The sequence below is a fragment of the Symphalangus syndactylus genome, chromosome 23 (genome assembly GCF_028878055.3).
Source record: "Symphalangus syndactylus isolate Jambi chromosome 23, NHGRI_mSymSyn1-v2.1_pri, whole genome shotgun sequence".
NCBI classification, from domain to species: Eukaryota; Metazoa; Chordata; class Mammalia; order Primates; family Hylobatidae; genus Symphalangus; species Symphalangus syndactylus.
In genome coordinates this window covers 45,297,634-45,324,257 of record NC_072445.2, presented here as the reverse complement: position 1 = coordinate 45,324,257, position 26,624 = coordinate 45,297,634, and the positions used below count along the sequence as shown (strand labels likewise).

Sequence of the window (26,624 nt, the reverse complement as noted above, 5' to 3'; positions counted from 1 at the left end):
AAAAGCTGTGGTATGGCAAAAGAAATCAAGATTTGAATTTAGAATATCTGACTTAAAATTAAACTCTTCTCATAACCTTCAGTAAGTTACTCAATTTTTCTGAACTTTATTTTTTTCAACTGTATAGGTAGGAAAAATAAAGCTATGTAATAACCATGTTTAGCTGACAATATATAATTCTTACTGGGTGTCTGGAACTATTTTAAATGTTTTGCATAAATTAATACATGTAATCCTTAAAATAAATGATGCGGTAGGTTCTATTATTACAGATATGGAAAACAAAGAGTAGGAAGATTAATTTGCCTAAGGCGACCATGAGGATCCAGTGAAACAGTATATGTGAAAAGGAGTTTGTGAAAAGCTACATAAAAACATTAGATACCTTTATAATTTCCAGTAGGATACTAATGAGCTTTGAATAAAAGACATATTCTAGAGAAACCAGGTTTCTGGTTTCAGATTTGAACTCTCAAGAGCTTGGAAGTTATCACTCCCATCCTCACAACAAAAAAAATCTGAACAAACAGAAAATCAATTACTTTTCTCAGATCTGTCAAAGAACTTAAGCCACAAGAAAAACTATCACCCTGAAAACTGGGGACTGGAAAGAGAGGTACAGAGAATCACAGTGAATCATAGCCAAGATCAGCTTGCCAGGAGCAGAAGCTAGTAAAATAATAACTTATAGGAGCACTTAAACAGTAAGTGATGAATTGCCAAAGGCTTAGCCTAGACTACCTTAAGAGTTAAAAACTCCTAGGGGTCCAGTTTTAGGGAACCCCCACCCTTTCATGGGTTTTACTTCCATGAGTCTCATCAGGCTATTGCAGTAAAGATTGGAGAAAAATTTCCTTTTTTTTCTGGCAGGGGGAAGGGTACACTCAGAGCATTCTGTTCTAAATAACAAAGGTCTACCAGCCAGAGAAACTACTTTAGTAGGACTTTACCTGAACAGGGGAAAGATAATTAAACAACCCACCCTCCCTAGGCTTTCTGTCTCACATAAGGGATAGGGTTAAAAAGGATAAGAAATATTTTCGAAGGCCATAGCCCAGGGACCAGGATTGCTTAAAACAAACAAAAACTAATCATAAGATTGTAGAATACTTCCCCTTCCTAACACCTTATCACCACGTTAAGTAAAATGACAGTGGATTACAATTGAGCAAACTGCAAGACACAGATTGTAATTAAGAAAGAGTTTCTAGGGAAACCCCAAAATAATGGGATACAAAAGCAAGGACACTAGAGGAAATCAAAGCCTCTGGCATATACAGCTGCAACAAATACTAAATAGAGCCCAGCTCTTAGCCAGTTAATATATAAAACCTCACACTAAAAGGCTGATTACCTCAGTTTGTATTACCAGATATATCATTTTCAGCTTTCAGCCAAAAATTACAAAGCATGTTAAAAAGCAACAAACACAGTGTGAAAGAGGCAAAACAAGCATCAGAATGAGACTTATCTGTGATACCAGTTTTGGAATTATCAGAGCCTTTAAAATAACCATGATTAACTTGTTAAGGGCACTAGTGGAAAAAGCAGACAACATGCGAGAACAGATGGGTAATGTAAGGAGGAGATAAAAGCTCTTAAGAAAAAAAAAAATTAACAGGAAATACTAGAGATAAAAAACCTGTAATAGAAATGAAGAATGCCTTTGATGAGGTTATTGGTAGACTGGACATGGCTGAGGGAAGAATCATTGAGCTCTAAGATTCTTCAATAGAAACTTCCCAAACTGAATGCAAAAAGAAAAAAAGAAAAGAACAGACTATCCCAGCACTGTGGGATAATTATAGAAGATGAAACTTGCAACTAATGGGAATACCAGAAGGAAAGAAAAGAGAGAAAGGAACAGAAGAAACATCTGAAGTAATAATGGCTGATAATTTTCCGAAATTCACAACAGACACTAAACCACAAATCCAGAAAGCTCAGAGACCACCAAGCAGGATAAATACCAAAAAAGCACACATAGGCGTAGCAAATTCAAAATATGGATAACCAACGACAAAGAGAAAATCTTTAGAGAACGTAGACTAAGAAAACACCTGTGTATTGAGAAACCAGGATAAGAATTACGTCACTCTTTTTGTCAGTAACCATGTAAGTAAGAAGAGAGTGGAGTGAAATATTTAAAGTGTTGATGCAAAAAAACCCCAGCAGCCTAGAATTCTATATCCAGGAAAATTATGCTTCATTTTTTCTTTTTTTTTTTTTGAGACAGAGTCTCGCTCTGTCACCCAGGCTGGAGTGCAGTGGCACAATCTCGGCTCACTGCAAGCTCCGCCTCCTAGGTTCACGCCATTCTCCTGCCTCAGTCTCTCCGAGTAGCTGGGACTACAGGCGCCTGCCACCACGCCCGGCTAATTTTTTTTTTGTATTTTTAGTAGAGACGGGGTTTCACCGTGGTCTCGATCTCCTGACCTCGTGATCCGCCCGCCTCGGCCTCCCAAAGTGCTGGGATTACAAGCGTGAGCCACCGTGCCCGGCCCGGAAAATTATCCTTCAAAAGTAATGGAGAAATAAAGACTTTCTAGGATAAACAAAAACTGAGGGAATATATCACCAGTAGATCTGTCTTGTAAGAAATGTTAAAAGTTCTTCAGGGAAAAGGAAAATGATACAGATAGAAGTTGGATCTGCATAAAGAAAGGAAGAGCATCAGAGGGAATAAAATAAGGTAACATTATATTTTTCTCATTATGAATTGATACAATAGCTGACTAGCCAGCGCGGTGGCTCACGCTTGTAATCTCAGCACTTTGGGAGGCCGAGGCTGGCGGATCACGAGGTCAGGAGATCGAGACCACGGTGAAACCCCGTCTCTACTAAAAATACAAAAAAATTAGCCGGGCGTGGTGGCGGGCGCCTGTAGTCCCAGCTACTCGGAGAGGCTGACGCAGGAGAATGGCGCGAACCCGGGAGGTGGAGCTTGCAGTGAGCCGAGATTGTGCCACTGCACTCCAGCCTGGGTGACAGAGCGAGACTCCGTCTCAAAAAAAAAGAAAAAAAGCTGCCTATTTTTTCAGAGTAATAATAACCACAATGTACTGGGTGAATGTGGTATAAAGGATGGAAAAGGAATTGACAATATTCCATTATAAGGTACCTACACTACTCATGAATCAATATAGCGTTATTTGAAAGTAGACTTGGATTATTTATAAATGCATATTGCAAACACTAAAAACTTTTTTTTTTTGAGACGGAGTCTCTCTCTGTCGCCCATGCTGGAGTGCAGTGGCGCAATCTCGGCTCACTGCAAGCTCCGCCCCCCGGGTTCACACCATTCTCCTGCCTCAGCCTCTCCGAGTAGCTGGGACTACAGGCACCCGCCACCACGCCCGGCTAATTTTTTTGTATTTTTAGTAGAGACGGGGTTTCACCGTGGTCTCGATCTCCTGACTTCGTGATCTGCCCGCCTCGGCCTCCCAAAGTGCTGCAATTACAAGCATGAGCCACCGCACCCGGCCTTAAAAACTTTTTTAAAAGGAGTATAATTGATAAACTAGGAGAGAAGAGAAATGTAACCATACAAAATGCTTAATTAAAACCAGAGACAGTAGCAAAAAAGGAAGATAAAAGAAACAAAGGACAAATGTAATAAATAGAAAACAGTTACAAACATGGTAGATATGAATCCTACTATATTACGACATAATTGAGGCCGGACGCGGTGGCTCACGCTTGTAATCCCAGCACTTTGGGAGGCCGAGGCGGGCGGATCACGAGGTCAGGAGATCGAGACCATGGTGAAACCCCGTCTCTACTAAAAATACAAAAAAATTTAATTAGCCAGGCGTGGAAGTGGGCGCTTGTAGTCCCAGCTACTCAGGAGGCTGAGGCAGGAGAATGGCGTGAACCCAGGAGGTGGAGCTTGCAGTGAGCCGAGATCGTGCCACTGCACTCTAGCCTGGGCGATAGAGCGAGACTCCATCTCAGAAAAAACAAAAGGGACATTCAGGGCTGGGCGCGGTGGCTCACGCCTGTAATCCCAGCACTTTGGGAGGCTGAGGCGGGCGGATCACACGGTCAGGAGATCGAGTATCCTGTGAATGGTGAAACCCCGTCTCTACTAAACATACAAAAAAAAAAAAAAAATTAGCCAGGCGTGGTGGTGGGCACCTGTAGTCCCAGCTACTCGGGAGGCTGAGGTGAGAGAATGGCGTGAACCCGGGAGGTGGAGCTTGCAGTGAGCTGAGATTGTGCCACTGCACTCCAGCCTGGGCAACAAAGCAAGACTCCCTCTCAAAAAAAAAAAAAAAAAAAAAAGGAAAAAGAAAATGGACATTCAGGACAAAATATGCAGATATGTTAACTGTAAAATGTGTGCTTTGTTAATAAAAATAGGTGACTTTAAAGCTTATATTTATTGGTTTCTTTTCTCTCCCCTCCCCTCTCCTTCCCTCTCATTCTCCTGTTCTTCTCCCCTCCTTCACCTCTCATCTCCTTTTCCTCTCCTCTCCTTCTCTTCTGTTCTTTTTTTTTCTGAGACAAGGTCTCACTCTGTTGCCCAGGCCAGAGTACAGTGGTGCAGTCATGGCTCACTATAGCCTCAAATTCCTGAGCTCAAGTGATCCTCCCACTTCAGCCTCCTGAGTAGATAGAACTGCAGGAGTGAGCCATAATGCCTGGCTAATTTTTTAATTTTTTGTAGTGAGGTCTTGCTATGTTGCCCATGCTGGTCTCAAACTCCTGGGCTCAAGTGATCTTCCTGCCTCAGCCTCCCAAAGTGTTGGGATTGAAGCATGAGCCACCACACCCAGCCTATTGGTTTTTCTTGTAAAACTTGCTGTGTCCTTATGTATTCAAGTTTTTATTTTAACAGGTAGATTTTTGTCTTCTGGAAAAAATATGACTATTTCCTTTACTGGAGAAAAAAATACTGTGATTCAATACTCAATCTTAAAAAACACACACAGGATTCCTTTACTAAAATACAGATATTTTTGTTTTGTTTTTGCTTCTTGTGCTGGTGCTGTTTTCATCAGTGAGACCAGAGATGTCTAACTAGCTCTAAGTTATCTCCCAGCTTGCTCTCAGCTGTCCAGGGGAGCCCACTAAACATGACAGTGACTCCTCTGGTCCTTCAGGAGGTGGGTTTTCTGTCCTTAGTCTGAAATGGTACATGCAAGCAAAGTTTACCCTATTAATCTAAGATGCATATAATTTTGGTGGTGGTGTATACAGGCCTGATGTTAAAGTCACTTGAAAATTGTTACTGTTTCTTCCTTTTGAACTGGTTTTTAGAAGCAAGCTTTAGAGTATTACTTTTCAAAAAATTCCTTCCTGATGCTTAAGTCTGTAAAGCACCACTGGTGCATCTGGGGAAATGTCTGGAAGGCATGAGCCAGCCTTGGATGCACTGCCTGTGTGTGAGATGAGCCTTCTGAAAAAGCAAACTTCTCTCGGACCCAGCCACAGCCAGTGCTGCAGTGAGGCCAAATGTATAAGAATTAATAAAGCAAAAGGACCGGAAGCTGGGTAGTGGTGTGTGCCTGTCATATATTTCAGGCAAGAATCTTTTCAGCAAAATATTTTTCTTGATAGTCATGTCACCTTGGAAAGAGATGACTTCTTGGGAAGCAGCAAGAGAAAGTAATGTAATACACTGTCAAGGCATTAATGTGTCACTTTAATGATGTTTCAGGTATCTTTTCGTTTTTGTAATTTCTTCATTTATGTTTAATGGAAAGGTACATTTTGTTCTGCTTTATATTTTCAAGGGATGATCATAATTATAGTCTGTATCTTAATAGTTTCTAATTAATATTAGGTAGTAGTCATTTTAGCATATGGAAAATGAAAATTAAAATGTAAAATTACTTAGTGCTTCACAGTTATTAGTTAGTTCTTAACCAGGGAGCTGCTGTGACAAATTAAAAGCCAAATGGTTAAGTGATGTTCTTAAAAACAAACAAAACCAACAAATTTTAAAAAATAGATGACAAAATTTACCAACCTCAGATTATTCCTTTAAAAACATCTTTATAGGTATCCATCATTCTTAATAGTTAACCTCGCATTTATGTTAAATATGTATTTATTGCATATTGTTCTGCTTGAATGCTTATTTTAATCTAGTTATCATTCATACCTTTGAATTTTTCTTAGTAGATAATCTATGTATAAAAATACAGAAATCTATTTTTTATTTGCTATAATTTTAATAACTGAGTCCTGTTTTTGAGAAAATTTGAAAATTTGATGGGTTAATGAAATTAGTATATATCTTTGAGTTGTACCAGCCTATATCCTTCAAATTTTGTAGCAATTCTTTCTCTCTCTTTTTACGTTAAAATAAATAATTTTCTAAGTGCTGATACATTCTACAGCTGGAATAAGGCTATAAGAGATTCAGAGAGCACCACCCTTATTCTTTGGGGATGTTTATTTAACTTCTGAACTGTTGGGTAGTTAAAAATTCATGTGAGAGAAGGATTGAGATTGTGTGCTGAAAGTGATGGAAAGTCATGAAGTGGAGTCTCTCACCCTGCAGGCAATTAAAAGCTTGCTTATCTTTTTCAACTACTGAGTTACACAAAAATTACTCCAATTACCTGCAAGTTGAATCTCTAACTAAAAACACCAGGACTCACAAAGAAAGCCGGTTTCTCCATCCCATGTGTTTTGTGGGGTCAAAGCACTGGCAGGATGTGTGTATTAGCGCTTTGGTTTTTAAGTTCAGCAACTGACTGTTTCACTTATGCTTTATTCTCTGCTGGGTTGAAATGTATTCTTGAGGGATGCCTGTGCTTTATTTCCAGATAGAAAACTACCTGCTACGAAATCACGAGACTAGAAAATACCTTCAAGAGCAGGCCTACCGCCTGCAGCAGGGTATTGTCACCAGCACCACCCAGCAGGTAAGCGAGCCAGTGCCTGTGACTTCTCCTTCTATTCTTAACTGACCCTCTGAGAGCAAAGGACTTCTAGCATTTGAATCATTTCCAATGGGTCAATAAGAACTAGATTTTGAAAATGACAACAAATCTAAGTAGAGTTTGAGGGAAGATACTGAAGGAGGAAAAGGTAGGCTAATTCTAATGCTAAATATGCACTTTTAATTATCAATCAACGATTGCCAGTAAGATAGGTTTCTATATAAATATTAGGAACTTTTGATTATAATAGATAATAAAATCTGAAAATGATCAAATTTGCTACTTTGGAGACATTCTATTCCTTTCTCTTTATTCCTTCACACTTCCATGGGTAGAATACAGAGTCCTAGATTTTATGTTCACAATGTCAGGTTCATTAAAAAAAGAAAAAAAATTCCGAGATTCTTTTGAAGAAAAGTTTGATGAATATTAATTAACACATGCTGAAGAGAAACTGAGGTGTTTTTCTCTTATACTGCATTCCTCTTCTCTCTACCCAGCTTTGCCAAGGAAACAGAATTATAATAATTTAAAAAAATGTGAAATTTCTTTTCCGAAAATTAACCAAAACCAAAAATCACAAGATATTTGAGGAAAACAACGTATGTGTCAAAGAGCAAGATGAATAAAGGAATTGAGCTCAGATAATGCAGAGTACAGCAGAGAGCTTTAAAAAAAATTGTCATCATAAGTTCACTGGGACTGCAAAGAATGATATGTCCATAAAATAAGAATAGGCTGCTATGAACAGGAGTAGTCAGAGAATAAGAAACAATGCTTAACAATTAAAATTATGATACTCTAGTACAGAATTAAATAAACTGATGGACACTAAGCTGGTCCTCTGGAAGAAAAAGTAGAGCAAACCTTTATAGCTTATAATAAAAAAAGACAGATTAAAAATATGAACGCAAAGTAAGTGAAATGGTGAATTGACTTAGAATAATCAGCCTTCTAATGGAGCTTCAAAATTATTATAAAAATGAGAGATATTAGAGGACAGGAAAGAATAGAAAACCATTTCATATGAGTCTCGGGGTTGATATAACCCACTTTAGAATTGATCAGAATGAGTGGGCAAAAGGACCCACACCTAAATATATCTTGGTGGAATCTCAGAACACCTAGAATACAGAAAAAAAAAATCAAAGAGTTCCAGAAAGAAAAGAGTTCCAGGCCAGACGCTGTGGCTCACGCCTGCAATCTCAATGCTTGGGAGGTCGAGACAGGTGGATCACAGGAGTTTCAGACCAGGCTGGCCAAGGTGGTGAAACCCTGTCTCTACTAAACATACAAAAGAAAAAGTAGCCAGGTGTAGTGGCACAGACCTGTAATCCCAGCTACTTGGGAGGCTGAGGCAGGAAAATCACTTGAACCTGGAAGGTAGAGGTTGCAGTGAGCCAAGATCGTGCGAGACTCTGACTCAAAAAAAAAAAACAAAAAAAAACAAAAAGAGTTCCAGAAAGAGTAAATGGGCTATCTTACAAGGGAAATAGAATCAATTCTTAGCATCAATCCCCATTAGTAGATGCAAACGAGGTAATGTCTTCCTCGTTTGGAAGCAGATTTATTTTGGACCAAGAATTCTATACCTAGCCGTTTTCAGACATGAACTCAGAAATTCTATTCCCTTCATATTCCTTATGAAAAAAAGTGACTTGAATAAATTCTCAAGTAGAAAAGTATGCAATATGAGGTATAAATAGGATATGATAGCAGAGATGAAATCGTAGAAGTTATACAAGCTGAGAGAAAGTTTTTAAAAATCTCTGCTTTGGGAAAATCTACTTTGAGCTGCAGGGTTAAGGGACGTGGGATTGGCATGTCTTTCTCTGGGGCAGTCATAATCACAACTTTATAGCTACATTTTAGAGGGTTTAAAATTTTAATATTAGACAAGAATGGCAAGCTTAATTATTGCTACATAACAGATTGTAAATGTAGAAAATCGCAATAATGTAAAGGTAATGAAACAAACTAAAATTAGAAGTTTAAGAGGGAGAAAGTTGAATGGTATTGTAAGTATGCTAAATCTTTAGTTTTTATTTCATGGAATCAACTACTATTTTCTATAATTCATAAATCAAAAACATAAAAATAAGTATCCTATTTAAATTTAAAATGGAAGCCACCAGAGGAATTAAAGAGGCAGAGGCTTTCAAAAGAATTTTTCTCTGCAAATTGAAAAGAATTGACTAGTAGGGAAATTTTTGTCATTTTAGACCATGTTGAATGGTTTGCATTATTTTCTTACCTTATTACAAATGTTATTTAATTTTTTGTTGCTTCTTCTTAGAATGAAAGAAGGATGTCCATAATAAAAATGTCATGCATAATATTCCAATTAGGTAAAATATGGGTGAGTATATAGATAGGCATAGAGACGTGTAAAAGGGTGTTCATCACAATATCAATGATGGTTATCTTAGGTGGTATGAAGAGTGTATTTTATTCTCTTCTCAATATGGTTTGAATGTTTTACAGTAAATATGCATTATGTAAGCAAGAAAAAGTAAACCAATATGTGTTGAGAAGAAAAGTTATACTAGTGAAGTAGCGGGACTTTTGAGAAAGAAAGCCATTATTTTGACCTTACCAGTCCCTTAAAAATCTAATTTCTTTTCCTGCAGGGAACTAATACTACTAGCCTAGTATTTTATGGTTTACTATTATTAACAGGTTTTAGTGTTTAACATGAAAAGCAATGAAAGTTACATTGAAACTTTGTCTTGTGTTCCTTTATGAGCTACAATAATGAAGACTTCTCACTCTGTCGCCCAGGCTGGAGTGCAGTGGTGCAATCTCGGCTCACTGCAACCTCCACCTCCTGGGATCAAGCAATTCTTCTAGTAGCTGGAATTATAGGTGCCCATCACCACACCCAGCTAATTTTTGTATCTTTAGCAGAGACAGGGTTTTACCATGTTGCCCAGGCTGGTCTTGAACTCCTCTCCTCACCTCAAGTGATCCACCCACCTTGGCCTTCCAAAGTGCTGGGATTATAGGTATGAGCTACCATGCCCGGCCCAAGGCTTCTTTTCTTTTCTTTTTCTTTTTTTTTTTTTTTTTTGAGACGGAGTTTCACTCTTGTTGCCCAGGCTGGAGTGCAGTGGTACAACCCTGGCTCGCTGCAACCTCTGCCTCCGGGTTCAAGCGATTTTCCTGCCTCAATCTTTCTTTTCTTAATACAACATCTTTCCAACTTTTTCCCCCTAATTCAGAGTGGATTTTGCCCATCCAAAAAAAAATTACAGCAGCAACCTTTAATGCTTATTCTTAAAAGTACGTTTCATCAATTGAGAGAAAGTTTTACACAAGGGCAGTATGTGGATGTTTAATTCTGCATAGATGGCATTATTCTGAATTATCTGAGTTATTATGTAGTAGGTATATTGCCACCTTTTCACTTTGGGAATTTCTTAGGACATTATGATTAGCAGTTTTTAGACTTTAATCATTTTAGTCACTTTAGGAGAGATTTACCTTGAAGATTTCAGAAACCTGAATATAGAAAGGATAGACCCTCTGTGACGAATGCCCTTGCCAACTTGATAGCCATCATTCTCAGTCATCATTCTCAGGTGACACCAAAGGCATTAAAGAATGTTTTAATGAAATATTGAAGTCTTGTAACTGCTTGTATTTGTTTTTGTCTGGTGACTTTGATTAGGAAATATTTTTGTAAGACTCAAAATTCTACCTTCGTTTTTGATACCTTCTTTTCCAGATGATGAAGCCTCTCAATTAGGACTCAGCAAACCTTTTCTGTAAAAAGCCATATAGTAAATATTTTAGGCCTTGGAGCCCATAGGATCTCTGTTGCAGCTACTCAACTCTGCTGCGGTAGAGTGAAAGCCACCATAGACAATATGTAAATGAATGAGTGTTGTTACAATAAAACTGTAGTTATAAAAATAGGCCCAGAATTGCCTGCCACTCGCCAAGCTCTTCTCTTTAGCCTTCTCACCAAGAAGGAAAGAAAGAAAGAGAGAAAGGGAAAGAAAGAAGGGGGGGGAGGGGGCTTTACTGCTTAGAGCTATTTGCTTGTTATATGGTCTTTCTTCTTTCATGTGCACATTTTTACATTTGCGGTCCTAACTTCTTTGTTAAACACTCACTTTGCAACCTTTTGAAACATGGCCTCTGTCTCCCTTTATTTACTGAAATGGCTCTTTGTCACAATGTGCAGGGGCCTTTTCTCCTTCTTCATCTCTTGGTAAAAGGAGGCAGAATATTATGGTTAAGAACTTGGGCTCTCAAGTCAGATGACCCCAGATGTAAATCCAGGCTCTACTATTCCCTGTGTGAACTGATGTTAGTCACTTACTAACCTCTTTAAGCCTCAGTTTTTTCATCTGTTTATTGGGGATGATGATAGTACCCATCTATGAAGGTGCTGTAAAGAGTAACTGAGATAATGCTTGAAAAGTATTTATTTGGCTTCTTACCAGTAAACAATGGGTTTTTTTGGCTGTTACTTTTATTATCACAATTACCGTCATTATTATGGACCATCTCATCTTTCTTAAAACTCAATTCTTAGTTCACTGGACAACGTGCCATTCTGAATGTGCTTCTGCCACTCTTGTGTCTTACCTTCTGCTTTCTATACAACTCTTTCTCTTTTCATATCCCCATTGCAGGATTTTTTTTCAAAGCTTTGTATTTAGTGTTCTTTTCCTTTGGCTATTTACTTCTATTTTAACTCTCTCATTTGTAGATGACTCCTGGATCTAACCATTCAGTCCCTGTCTCTTTCCAGAGAGTCCTATCTTCCCAATTATTTTTTTCAGCATCTCCACCACTTTGGCCTTCTGAGATAACAGTCATTAAGACCAAACTCATCCTTTTGAACTCTTGATTTTGCCATTTCACTCAGGGACATCATCATTCACTGAGGGTTGAACGTTTGGAGTCATCTTGAACTCTTCATTTGCTTTCCCCATCCATTACCCACTAAACCCTGTCCAGTGGCTGCCAAAGGTACTTCTTTTGTTTTTATTTATACTACCAGCCCTCTTGCTAAGGTCGTTTTACAAACTACCTTCCACGCCTTTCTTTCTTTCTCTCTCTTTCTTTCTTTCTTTCTTTCTTTCTTTCTTTCTTTCTTTCTTTCTTTCTTTCTTTCAAGAACTAGTTTTTTCATCTTGTGTGTCTCCTCCTGCTTTCCACAGCCCATGTTCTTTGTATCAGGGAAGCTGAGCCACCATGAATGTTTATGGGGTAAGGGATTTCTAGAGCTCACAGTTGTGCGGAGGAGCTGGGGAAATGACGCTCTGTGCCTTGGACACCATGTTCAACCTCTTAGCCTGCACTGGAGTGCTATATTGTTCTGCCTTAACCCATCATTCCAATCTGATCTCCCACTATAAGGTGTCTCTGTTCCTAACCAGGAAATAGGAGTCATAGTGTCTGGATGTACCACTGCTTGGGTTCATTCTTTTGTTTAACGATCCCTTCTGTTTTTCTCAATCTGTACAAATCTTTCAGGACTCAGCTAAAAACACAAAATGGGCTGGGCGCGGTGGCTCACGCCTGTAATCCCAGCACTTTGGGAGGCCAAGGCGGGTGGATCATGAGGTCAGGAGTTCAAGACCAGCCTGTCCAAGATGGTGAAACCCCATCTCTACTAAAAATACAAAAATATTAGCCAGGTGTGGTGGCAGGCACCTGTAATCCCAGCTACTCAGGAGGCTGAGGCAGGAGAATCGCTTGAACCCAGGCAGCAGAGGTTGCAATGAACCGAGATAGCACAACTGCACTCCAGCCTGGGAGACAAAGTGAGACTCTGTCTCAAAAAAAAAAAATAAATAAATAAATAAAAGTTATTTTTAACCTCAGCTAGGTGTGATTCCTCCTTTGGCTAAAATTTTTTAAAAGCTTGTATCATTCATTTATCATTGAATAAACAGTTGTGAAGGTCTACGATATGGCAGGCACTATCGTAAGAAACGGATTCAGCAGTGAAGAAAATAAAATGTTCATGTCCTTGTGGATATCATATTATGTAGCACTTTATGTCTTGTGTTACTGCTAATTGTGAATACTTCTTCCCACTTCTAGGTTTTTAAGTTGCTGATGGCAAGGGGTAACTTTTTTCAAGACTGTAGCTCCTCTATGCCAGGTGTTCAGTTTATTTCTCTTGAATGGAATAAAGAAACAGATGTGGAAAATGATAAAATTTTCTATGAATAAGCTGTTTGCTGGAAATAAGAACAGTTGTATCAACTTGTGAGCAACCACAGATGGCATTTATTGCTAATAGTTGTAATTCTTACACGTGGGTTCAATAGCCCAGTATATCTGAAAAAGCATAGGTAGTCACCAGCAAGTGTTATATGAGTTAGTGGTGTCACATAGTTGCCAAAGAAGCCAATTTGACTTGTACCATATTAATGAAGGTATACTTTCTACAGTAAGGAAGACGATAGTGCTATTCAGCTCAGCTCTGTGCTTACCAGTCCACTCTTAGTTACAATCCATTTCACTGAGGAGACTTCATGAGGTTCTAGGTGGAAGACAGAATGCAGAAGTGACCTACAGGAAAGGAAGTCAAGGACTGGAGAACTGTGTCAGCGTAGGCATGGGAAAAGGAGCTGGGAATGTTAAACCTCAAGAAAAGAAGGCTAAGGAAGAAAAGATAGGTGTATTTAAATATATGCAAGACTGCCACTGGAAGAGAGTATATGATTGTGCGGGGTGTTCTCAAGGGGAAGATATGGGACCTGCAGGAAGGATGTAAGAAGACAGATTAAGACTCAAAACCATGTCTAGGAATGACAGGGTACATTTTCTTGGAAGGAATTGAGCTTCGTAAACTATGGCAGTCAACAACTTTTCTGTGTCGCTTTAGAGAAACTGAACACTATAGGGTTAGGGTGAAGTAGAGAGGTTAAACTAAACAGCCCTAACACAACCATATTCTATGAGGTCTTCTAATGGAGTAACCCAAGAGATTATAGCCTTTCAGATTGCATCTGCTTTATTTTTCGTATTTATGTACTTGAGAGATGAGTTATGAACTGATAAACCCCTTGATTTACTTTTTTCAAAATTTTCAGTTTGTACTCTGTGTAATCATTGTATGTCATCTTTTTTTTTTTTTTTTGAGACGGAGTCTTGCTCTAGAGTCTCCCAGGCTGGAGTGCAGTGGCGCGTTCTCGGCTCACCGCAAGCTCCGCCTCCCGGGTTCCCGCCATTCTCCTGCCTCAGCCTCTCCGAGTAGCTGGGACTACAGGCGCCCGCCACCACGCCCGGCTAATTTTTGTTTGTATTTTTAGTAGAGACGGGGTTTCACCATGGTCTCGATCTGCTGACCTCGTGATCCGCCCGCCTTGGCCTCCCAAAGTGCTGGGATTACAAGCGTGAGCCACCACGCCCGGCCTTTCATTGTATGTCATCTTAAATAGTTTACCTTTTCTGAGCTTTGAGCTCTTTCATGGTAAAGGATCTAAATGTGGTCTGCTGAGCTATGCTCAGAAGAATCTTGGAGACATGAGATTTTATGTCGTCTTTGAATTGAATAACTTAATTTTGATTGTTCTTTTGCGTGACGTTTTAAATGTTCTACTTAAAGACCATTTTTGTTGAGTTCATGTAAATCCTCTCTCCTTGGTGAGTGCTTAAGGGCATACATTTCAAGCGTCTCTTTGCTCTCTCATGGTGATTAAAGATACCAACTTTATAGTGCCTCATCCACGTGCCTCTCAAATTAGCCTTTTGCGGCCCCAAATGTATATCAGTTTCTTTCTTAGTGTGTGGTTTATTTGTCTCTTGAAATTTGGCAAAAAAAAAAAAAAAAAAATTAGGCATTCATTCTTGGTAAGATATGAATTATTGATGACCCTTTTTGCTTCAGGAGGCACAGATCAATACAATAGTTAGAAGAGTTATGATTTCTATCAATTAAGATTTTTAAAAAGTTATAGTTAGCTCTGTGCAGGGCATTGTGTAAATGCAGAAAGATATGATTTCTGCCTACAATCAGAGGCAGGAATCATAACTTTCTTGTCTTAGATTTTTAGGGATTTTAGGCAGAGAATTTAATGTGAGAAGCAATATTCATATAACTTCTTTTTCCTAGGGGGATCTCAATGTAACCTCAATATATTTTACAGCAATAGGAGCTGTTTTTATTATACATAAACTTTGGCATTACTGGCCCGTTTTCAGTAATAGGTGCTTGAGTGCTGTTATTTTATTGAATTGTCTTCATAACACACTAATAAAGAATGTGCGGTAGATACTATGAACCTGACTTTACAAAGAAAAAGGCAAGAGAGATGGCAGTGCTACAGCAAGTAGACATGGGCTCTGTAATCAGACCTGAAGTCTTCGGAATAGTGTATAAAGTCTCTATCATTTTGAAATTTATGGGGGAAGAAGGGCAGACTTTAGCTTCGTATCGTTATGATATCAAATAATTGAAAATAGAGAAGTGTGAATTTAACTAAAAAAAATATTGTTTGTCTCCTCTGCCAAATGAATTATCAGATGGAAGAGGACTCTTGACATGTAAGGCCTTTGAAGAATGAATAGTTTTTTTAAGAACATGAAATAAGTAGACAACTGGCAGCTCTGACGAAAATATTGGAGACACTTTTAAAACCACACTGTGGTTATCTTTTTCTTCAGACTTCTTGGCTTCCTTCATGCTTTTTTGTATAAGTACAAATATAGAAGAGCATAATCTTAACCTTTCTGTAATATTTTTTGTCTACCATAGGGATCCACCATCTCCCATTGGGTTTTGTATTTATATCCGTAAAACAATTGAGAATGATTTAGGTGCAATTAACCTGGTAGGGGAGGCATCTTATTGTAATAGAAACTAGATGATATTGACTTCATTACTACCTATGTTAATATAATAAAACCTCAATTTGTTTTTTTTTTTGGTGGCTGTTAATTTACAAAGAAAAATACTTGATGTAATTGAATCGATTTTTAAAATACCAATTTTTAAGGGATGTTCTGGTTCTATATTATTGAGACCAACTGGCTGTCAGGCAACATTTTGTAGTCATTGCAACAGTCTCAGCATTGCACATTTTATTTCTCTGTTTCCTCAGTACCTAACTCTATGTCTAACACATAGAGGGTGCTCACTAAAAGTTAATGAAGGAGTTAGTATCTAGCAAAATGTCACTGAGTGAGGTTCTGAATCATCAAGAAGTGTTCACTTTTGTTCTACGTGCTGCATTTCCTAAGGCAGGAAAGGGAACTGAAATGCCTTCAATTTTTTTCTGGTATTAAAGTTGCCAAAGGTTACTTGCATGAATAAAGTAAATTAATAATTGCTTATAAACAGCATTCTCAACGACTCCAGTTAGAAGGGTTTAAGGTTTTCATCCTTGTACATTCTGTGGTTTGCTGAAGTTTTTTTCATACTCCTTCATTCTATGTTTCCTTCTGTCTGAATATCGGCTGGGCTGATTTGGATGCTTGCCTTTTTCTGGTTCGGAGCAGATGATTGACAGAATATGTGTGAAAGTACAAGATCATCTCAACTCCTTACGAAATTGTGGGGGAGATGCTATCCAGGAAGATTTAAAATCAGCAGAGCGGCTCATGCGTGATGCTAAGAACTCTAAAACGGTGAGTTTTACTTCAGGCTGTGTGAGAGTCTGGTATAATAAAAACGTTTCATAAAATTTAGTTTTAGAAACCAGTTTCAACTTTCTCTCTCTACCCAATTCCAAGTTTACTAACAAGTGGCAAAGTGAACTGAATTAGCCTTGACCTCCTTTCTGTACCTGTGCTGATTACCAATAATCAAGATATAGAATAAAAAGCAGAGGGCCAGTGTGATTTACAGAGGGTGTGATTGGGCCCTCAGCAACTGAGAGGGAGCTGTAGTTTAAATGAGTAACAGTTCATTTAAAATGATTCTGCTTCTAAACTGATAACATGAAACTCCCCTCTGTTACCCCTAAAAGGAAGCTTCTGTCACATTAGACTTTGGTTCCCAGTGTGTGACTTAGTAGAGTAAGGACTTAACTGTGAGTGAGAAAAACTGGGATCTGGTTTTGGTTCTGCTGCTAGAATCACACAATCACTGAATGTCATTAGTATGAGGAATCTGTAGATCAATCAGATACTCTTGTGATACAATAAGAAATGTATATTTGGTCTTTGTTCCCAGTTCCTGATATGGAGCTTCTAAAACCTTGTAATTTCCTGAGTGATAGGGATGATAGAAGCATCTTTTGTTATAGTATTTGGTCTTTGTCCCTGGTTCCTGAAACAGAGCTTGTAAAACCCCTGTAATTTCCTGAGTGACAGAGATGATAATAGCATCTTTTGTTATTAATAAAAAGCCCCTCTCATCACACCAGAGTTTATCCTAATGAGGTGACTCTTCCTGTGCCCCTAGAAAGTTGCAGGATAGGGGAGGTTGCCAGAGGAACCAGCCACGTTATTCGTGAACTGAATCTGTCATCCCACCCCCTGGATGCCGTGGAAATGGAGAGGGGCTGGAGATGGAACGGACACCAGTGGCCAATGATTTAATCAGTCGTGTCTATGTAACAGGTCCTCCATAAAATCTCTAAACAGTAGGCTTCAGAGAACTTTTGGGTTGATGAACTCATCAACGTGCTGGGAGGGCCGTATACCTGCAGAACTCCCCCGAAGCTCCCCCGACCCCGTACTTCACCCTATACATCTTCTGTTTGGCTATTCCTAAGCTGTATCTTTTATAATAAACCAGTAATCATAAGTAAAATGCTTGGCTGAGTTCTGTAAGTCATTTTAGCAAATTATGGAACCTGAAAAAGGATTTATGGGAACCCCTTGAATTTAAGGCTTGTTGGTTAGAAGTACCAGTGACAACCTGGGACCTGTGAGTGCCATCTGAATTGGGGATAGTCTGGTGGGACTTAGTCCTTCACTTTTGGGATCTGAGGCAAACTCCAGGTAGACAGTATCAGAATTGAATTGAATAGATTTGTAGGACACCCATTTAGCGTATGCAGAGAACTGGAGACTTGCCCAGTGTGGCAAACACCTACACTTTTGGTGACAGAAGTGTTGTGAATAAAAACAGCTCAACTTTCATACCCCAGATGAAGACATTAAGACACAAGGAGAGCTGGGCATGGTGGTATGCGCCTGTAATCCCAGCTACTCAGGAGACTGAGACAGGTGAATCGCTTGAACCCAGGAGGTGGAGGTTGCAATGAGCCGAGATCGCGCCATTGCACTCCGGCCTGGGCAACAAGAGCAAAACTCCATCTCAAAAAAAAAAAAAAAGACATGAGGGGGTAATGTATTATTCCTGTGGTTTCAAAGCTGCTTAATGACAGAAGTGGTCAATGTGAAAGTCTCCTAATACCCAGTCTAGTGTTTCTTAGGATTGCTGTGACTCATTGAATAAAAATGAATGCCCATAGTTTGGACCTCAGTTTATTAATCTGTGCAAAGAGCCTTTGACTGAGAAGAGATTATCCCTACCAGTATTCCTTCACCCTTCTCATTCACTCTGCAATGACTTTGATTGAAATATTTACCCAATTCTAAATAGGTTATTTTTTATTTCTCTTACAGTTGTTACCAAATTTATACCATGTTGGTGGTGCATCTTGGGCAGGAGCCAGTGGCTTACTATCCAGTCCAATTCAGGAGACCCTGGAATCAATGGCTGGAGAAGTTACAAGAGTAGTAGATGAACAACTAAAGGTTTGTGGGGTTTGTTACTTGAGAAATGAAATTCTTAAGATTTAACTGGCCGGGCGCGGTGGCTCACGCTTGTAATCCCAGCACTTTGGGAGGCCGAGGCGGGCGGATCACGAGGTCAGGAGATCGAGACCACGGTGAAACCCCGTCTCTACTAAAAATACAAAAAAAAAAATTAGCCGGGCGCGGTGGCGGGCGCCTGTAGTCCCAGCTACTCAGAGAGGCTGAGGCGGGAGAATGGCGTGAACCCGGGAGGCGGAGCTTGCAGTGAGCCGAGATTGCGCCACTGCACTCCAGCCTGGGTGACAGAGCGAGACTCCGTCTCAAAAAAAAAAAAAAAAAAGATTTAACTATGTATGATAGCATTTTATTCCATAGCTATCTATGTTTTATAGACTTGTATGTGTGCATGCTGCAAAGATGTACTTGTAGTAAAAATTGAATACTGTGTCTTTTCCAGCTTCATTATAAGTTTTGGAAAGACTTCTTACATAATCATTTTTGATGGTAAACCTCTAAATGTACCTAATAAATCATGGGTTGCCACTGATAAAGAAATGATTGATTTCTATTTAGGGGGTAGAAAGAGAAGTGTGCTTCCGGAAAAAATACCTTCTGTTATTAACATCTGATTTAGAGAATTGGGAAAATGATGGTAACTACATTTACAGTACCTAGATGGTGCTTATGTGGGGAGTCTGCCACTAGGTAAATAGATAATCTTGTAAGGAGCTGGTTGAAAGACTAGGAAAGGTATTTAAATGTAATTACAAGATACCCAAGGTTGCAGAGACCTGCCTATAGATTCACTGAAAAAAGGTAAAAAAAGAAACAAAAAGTTATTGAAACTTTTGGGGAATAGAGTAATCTAAGACCAGCTTTTGCTTAAAGTAACTTCAAGAAACAGCTACACTAGATAAATTTCGCATTCAGAAAGTTTTCATCACTTCCAATATGCCTATCAAGGTAGCCTTTAAAAACTGTGTCTGAATTTCCATAATTATTTGGCCTGTTTTCTTCTGAGAACACAATTACTACAGCATATAGGAATTTGAAGTGCAACTCATTAATAACTTTGCAGCATGTTAATTACTGTCTTTGACAATTAAGTTAATGAAGGAGAAAGTGTGGGGTTTTCTTTTTAAGGAGTTTAATCCCCTGTCTTCCTGTGCGTATAATACAGAGGGACTCTGTATGTCATTTTTATTTTATTTAATCATGGTTGTTTTGAATCCATCCTGAGCAGAGACAAATGGGCAGAAAAAGGACTGTGGATGGTAGAGTTCTGCTAGACCATTTGTTACCTAATAGCACTTGCTTGATCCTGCATAAAGGATAACATATTTAAAACAAAATCGGCTTTGTTATTTTTTTTTTTTTTTGAGACGGAGTCTTGCTCTGTCACCCAGGCTGGATTGCAGTGGCACGATCTCGGCTCACTGCAAGCTCCGCCTCCCGGGTTCACGCCATTCTCCTGCCTCAGCCTCTCCGAGTAGCTGGGACTACAGGCACCCGCCACCACGCCTGGCTAATTTTTTGTATTTTTGGTAGAGACGGGGTTTCACCGTGGTCTCGATCTCCTGACCTCGTTATCCGCCTGCCTCGGCATCCCAAAGTGCTGGGATTACAAGCGTGAGCCACCGCGCCCGGCCTGTTATTTACTTTTTAACTGTAGAAAATGAATTACTCTTTGTGAAATGTTTAAACAATAGTAACATATAGGGAAAAAAAGAAAGTGAAAATCCCCTGAGATCCCAGAGGTAGTGTCTCTGTTAATATCTTAGTGAATTTTTAGACATTTTGTGCCTATATACAGTTTTTTATATAAGTGATAATACTATATATACTGATTGGTAACCTTGTTCTATTTGGTACAATGTCATGAATACAATCACAGGTTGATGAATAATCATTTTTAATGGCTATGTGGTATTCCATTGCATAGATGTACCAGCATAATTTATTTTATAATTTCTGATTAATTTAGTTAGGGGAAATGTCTATAATTGACCCATCGTTATGTCAAATAGTATTATACTTTCATATGTATTCACACACTGCTATTCACTAGTGCAGGCAATTGCTGATTTTGCCACATCTTCAACAATGCTAAGTTTATCAACCTTTTAATATTTTTCAATGTAATGGGAAAAAAATTTTCATTGTGTCTTTTTGTTTGTTTTTTGAGATGGTGTCTGGCTTTGTCACCCAGGCTGGAGTGCAGGGGCGTGATCTCAGCTCACTGTAACCTCTGCCCCCCGGGTTCAAGCTATTCTCTTGTGTCAGCCTCCCAAGTAGCTGGGACTACAGGTGCTGGACACCATGCCTGGCTAATGTTTGTATTTTTAATAGAGATGGGGTTTCACCATATTGGCCAGGCTGGTCTCAAACTCCTGACGTCAGCTCAAGTGATCTGCTTGCCTTTGCCTCCCAAAGTGCTGGGATTACAGGCATGAGCCACCGCTCCTGGCCTCATTGTGTCTTTTGGATTTCTTCAATAACTCAGTGATGCATCAAATAATTTCATTCCCCTTTTGTATTTCTTCTTCTGTAAATTGTGTATTCATATCCGTTGCCTAATTTGTTTCATTAACGTATTTGTAAGAACTTATTCCATACTGAAAATTGGTTAGAATTTAAATGGGCATGAAACATTTGTAACAGGACCTTTCCTATCAAACACCTTCAAACTGTTCATTGTCATTTCAGCTGGTCTAAACAACAAACCACCCCTTATACCTTTGGTGTTCATTTCCTTCTCATTGCATGGAATTGTTGAAATGGATTCTTGCCAGTCTCTTTCTTAGGAAAGAGCAGAAGGAAAATATCTGAAGTATAACAATTTGAATTTTTTAAAGCCTAAAATAATATAAATATATTTAGGATTCAAAATATTTTCTGTAAATAGGCATTTCCTACATTATTTTGACCTTGATTTCTCTGACCCCTCTTTAAACATCACCAGTGTTCTTCATTCATCATCGCCTCCTTATTTGCAAATATCATAGCATGCTTTTCTCTCATTCTCACTATTTCTAAGGTCCCAGGCCTCCTAATGGCCTTTTCCCCACCTTTTCCTATTCCCTACTCACTTGTTTTTATTATTCTCAATCCTTCTGAGTTTCAACTTTCTTTTCCTTTGGGGATGTCTGGAATGAATCAGAGAAAATCCTCAACCAAAACGTCTTAATTAAATGTACTTTAAAATGTTCTTTTAACTGGGTGTACATTTCATTTTTGATACTTATAATGGACTTCCTTATATTTCCTTCCAGTTTACATGACAAGTGGACAATCTTTTACGATTAAAAAAATACCATTTGTCTATATAAATTTCTAATGCATTGATTTTCTTGAAATTATGTAGGGAAAATGTATTTTTAATATAACTAGTATTCAGCTTTAAATTAAACTATTGTGGCTGTTACTGAATTCACTACTACTATCAAATTTTCCTAGTTAAAAATTTTCCTTTTTCTATTTCCCACATTCTCTAAAATTAACATGTTAAACTTGCAAGAGCTAAAGTCGATGGATTATCTTGTTTAAATGTTATTTTGTAAAAATAGTTTTTATTATAGGGAGTGGTAGAATAAGAAAAGGAAGCTAGCAGGCCTAGATTTGTGTCCTCGGTTTCCTGCTAAGCAAGTTGCTTAACTTTTTTGGACCGCATTTCCTTCTGCAAGATTATCTTGGCCTCATGATAATCAGGGGGATTTATTCCAGCTCTAATATTTGATCATCCTGTACCATGGCCAGTCATAGACATTTTGAACATTGAATAAGTTCAAATAGCTCTTTAAGCCATCTTTCCAAAGTATTATTTCAGAAAGCAAAATAAATGGCCAGATAAACCAGCCTTCTTAGTATACTTCCTGGAGGAGAAAAAAGCAGTAAGTCTGGAGAAATTCCTTCTTTGAAGGAGATGATGTTTTCTCTAAACTGGCCTGTTTTAGGTATTTCAGAACGACAACACTCCCCTGTTTTCCCTCTTTTGATCCTAACATTTATTCCTGGAGTAGTAGTAGATGAACAAGGGGGGTTTGAATGTTTTAACATAAGGAAACATTCATTTCTCCCTTCTGGACTTAAAGTCTAGGGTATTTGTGTTGGCCTAGGAAATTCTTAATTTCATTCAGGGCTTAAATGGTAAAATACTTGACTGGTAAATTTCAGCTTTACTTAGGATATGAGGCCTGAGGGGTTTAGGTGGCATTTTGTCAACTATTAACTCAGTTTGGCCAGAAGAGTTCTCTGAGTTTTCTTCTTTCTAGACTTTATATTTGCCAGAGCAAAAGAAAGGAAGATTTCAGGGCATTTTAGCATGAAAGTTGTATTTGCTTGTAATGAATTACAAGTCATTGGCTCACTGCAAGAATATAAGAGCATAGCTGCCATGTTAAGGAGATTAATCCAATTTATTTTACAAATTTTAAACAAGTTTCCTAAGTACCATTAGTTATTTTTACAGTTAAGAAATATAGATCCTCATAACTGTCATTAGAGATACATCGAAACAAAATCAGATTATCATATTTCAAAAACAGGGCCTGTTCATTGCAAGTTGTCTGAAGGTAGTAAAACAGAGAGACTAACAAAAATGAAGACTATATAAGAAAAGTTAGGAAATACGGATAGAATGAGAAATTTAGCATAAGCCTAATTTAGATTTCCCCCCAAAAAGGAAACAGAGACTAGGGGAAGGCAACATTTGAAGAGATGACAGCTGAGAATTTCAGAGATGAATTAAAGGCCAGAATCTTCTGATGCAGGAGGCCCGGTGAAACCTAAAGCAGGATAGAGAAAGGCAAATTCACATCTAGAATCGTTGTAATAAAAAGTGAAGAGTGCTGAAGATAAAGATCTTGAAAGGAGGCCAGAGTTGGTGGTTGGGGGCAGGCAGGGAGAGGCTCTTTTTTATTACTTAAAAAAAGACCGATATTAACACTGACAGCTCACTTCTCAATAGTTAATGGAAACCAAAAGACAATGAAATAATATTTTTAAACTTTAGAGAGTACATAACGTATCAATCTAGAATTATATACCCAATGGACCTAGTTTTTACAAATGAAGATGAAAGCATTTTCATCACTGCAAAAACTGAGATCATTTACTGTTACTAGACTACACACAGACAGACAGACACACACACACACACACACACACACACACACACACACACCAAACACTAAAGGATATACTTTAGGACAAGGAAAAATTATCTAAAAAATGTAGTCTGAGCTAAAGAAAGACTAATGAGCTGGGAAGGTCCAAATATGAGTAAATAGTAACATTACATGAAACGATGACATTAATGTCTAACACGCTATAAAATTTTAAAAAGCAAGTACTGAAAGTGAGTGTATAAGTTAGTAGAAAGTCAGTTAAAGCAATCCAAGGTCCTAGTTTTATTCTAGAGAAGTGTTAAGAACTCAGCATTAGACCTGCATTGTCCAATGTGTTACACATTAACCACATGTAGCCATTAAAATTACAATTAAACAAAATTCAAAATTCAGTTTCTCCCTTGCACTATGTACATTTCAAGGGATCAGTAGCCACATGTGGCTAATCTCTCCCTTATTAGACAGCACAGATATTCCTATCATCTCAAAGTTCTATTGGACTGTGTTGCTTTATACATGAAGTAAATTATGCATGTTAAAATTCCTAGTATAATCACTAAAACAGAGGCACTAAACTAGAAGTTACACTGCATTTCTAGAAGAGCATTAGGAAATGTTGGGTTATTTTTGGTGTCATAGTGACTGACATGGGCAGGTGACAGTGATCCTAAATATCGTACAAGGTTGAGTTCCAAGCCAGAATTGATCCCACCCAAATGGCAATAGAAGAGGTATCACCAGAGAGAAACAGGTCTGTGAATAATGACAAATGGTCCAGTTTTCCAGAAATATGTAAGAATTTGAAGTGTGTGAGCATCTAATCATATGGCTCATATATAAATGAATAAGTGGACAAAATTACAAAGAAAAATGGACAAATTTGCCATTGTGGTAGAGAGCTTTTAAAATAACTGTCCATAATTGCTAGATCAAGTAAAACAATGATGAAGAAGATTTGAACAACAGAAATCTTAATTGTAATCTAATGCAACTGTTCAATCAATGCACAACAAAAGGAGAATGTGAAATTTTTTTCAGGTGTCCATGGAATATTTATGAAAAATGCCCATGAAGTCATAAAGGTCATCTGCACAATTTCAGAGACCATATTTTCTGGTCTCAATTCAAATAAGTTAGAAATTAATAACAAAAGATAACTAAAAAAGACCCCACATGTTTATAAATTTAAAAATGACTTCTAACTCATGGGTCAAAGAGGAGGACATAATTTAAATCAGACGATATAAGGAATTAAACAGTAATGTAAATAGTAACATAAGAACCTGTAGGAGGCAACTAAACCAGTACTTAGGGTGAAATACATGATTTTAAATACCAATATTGGAAGTGAGGAGAGGCTGAAAACTAATGAGCTGTTAATGGATAACTTAAGAAGTTAGCAGTGAGGGTCATGATGCCTACAACATGCTTTCAGGTGTTTCAGAGAGGGGGGAACAAATATTGCAAATTATTAGCACCTGGTGAATTTTAAGAGTTAGGTTTATAGATGCTTATTGTCCTATTTTTTCCAATTTTTTGTAGGTCTAGATTTTTTTTTTAAATAGGGGAAAATATTTCCTTTAAAGTCAGGAATAAGGCAAAGATGTTTATTATCATCACTTCTATTCAGCTTTATACTGAAGGTCTTAGCCAGTGCAATATGATAAGCAAAAGAAATGAGAAATGTAAGAATTAAAAATGAAGAAAAATTATCAGAATTTGCAGATTTTGTGATGTCCTACATAGAAAACCCAAAAGAATCTGCAGGTAAGTTATTGAATTTGTGTGATAAGGTTTCTAGATGTAGAGCAATATGTAAAAAGTTAGGCCAGGCACAGTGGCTCACACTTGTAATCCTAGCACTTTGGGAGGCTGAGGCTGGAAGATCTCTTGAGCCAAGGAGTTTGAGACCAGCCTGGACAATACAGTGAGACCTCATCTCTACAAAAATTTTAAAAATTAGCTGGACATGGTGGCCCATGCCTGTAGTCCCAGCAAGGTGGGAGTGAGCTATGATTGCACCACTGCACTCCAGCCTCGGTGGCGGAATGAGATCCTGTCTCAACAAAAAAAAAAAAAAAAAAAAAAAAAAATTGCGTTTCTATATGTCAGCAACAACTAGTTAGAAAATGTCATTAAAAATACTCACCATTTAAAATAGTAACAGAGAGCCTGGTATGGTGACTCACGTTTGTAATCCCAGCACTTTGGGAAGCTGAGGCAGGTGGATCACCTGAGGTCAGGAGTTCAAGACCAGTCTGGCCAACATGGCAAAACTCCATCTCTATTTAAAAAATACAAAAAAATTAGCCAGGTGTGGTGGCAGGTGCTTGTAATCCCAGCTACTCAGGAGGCTGAGGCAGAAGAACAGCTTGAACCCGGGAGATGGAAGTTGCAGTGAGCCGAGATCATGGCACCACTGCACTGCACTCCAGCCTGGGTGACAGAGCGAGACTCCATCTCAGAATAATAATAATAATAATAAAATAAAATAGTAACCGAAAAATCTAAAGTACCTAGGAAATAAATCACACAAAAATCTCTAACACCTCAATGGAGAAAGTTTATTGAGAGACTTAAATTCTCAAATAAAAATATGTGTCATATTTGTGGGTAGGAAAAGTTATTGTTACAGATGTCAGTTTTTCCTCAAATTTATCTGTTATTTGATAATTCTAATAGACATTCCAATAGGTTTTTAATAGAACTTGACAAAGCTGATTCTAAACATATGGAAAAGCAGTGCTCAAAAACAGCCCATATAAAGAAGAACAAGAAGGTTGGTAGTCTTGTTCTACTACATGTTAAGACAGGATAATTAGGAAAATATGCAGAGGTAGATGAACCAAAAAAACAGATCCAATAAATAGACCCATACATATATTCAAATGTTAGAAATGACAGAGGTAGCACTGAAGTTTAG

General features: G+C 38.2%; 1 protein-coding gene across 5 annotated transcripts in view; it reads left to right on the top strand.

Annotated features, from left to right (window-relative positions):
• The window catches only part of CARMIL1 (capping protein regulator and myosin 1 linker 1), a 347,708-nt gene that overhangs the window by 247,583 nt on the left and 73,501 nt on the right, over positions 1 to 26,624 (top strand). For all 5 annotated transcript variants that reach the window (XM_055264247.2, XM_055264246.2, XM_055264241.2 and 2 more), the window contains exons 24-26: positions 6,780 to 6,878; positions 16,365 to 16,493; positions 18,444 to 18,575. In XM_055264247.2, coding sequence (XP_055120222.2) covers positions 6,780 to 6,878; positions 16,365 to 16,493; positions 18,444 to 18,575 — 360 coding nt within the window. The remainder of the gene's footprint in view (positions 1 to 6,779; positions 6,879 to 16,364; positions 16,494 to 18,443; positions 18,576 to 26,624) is intronic.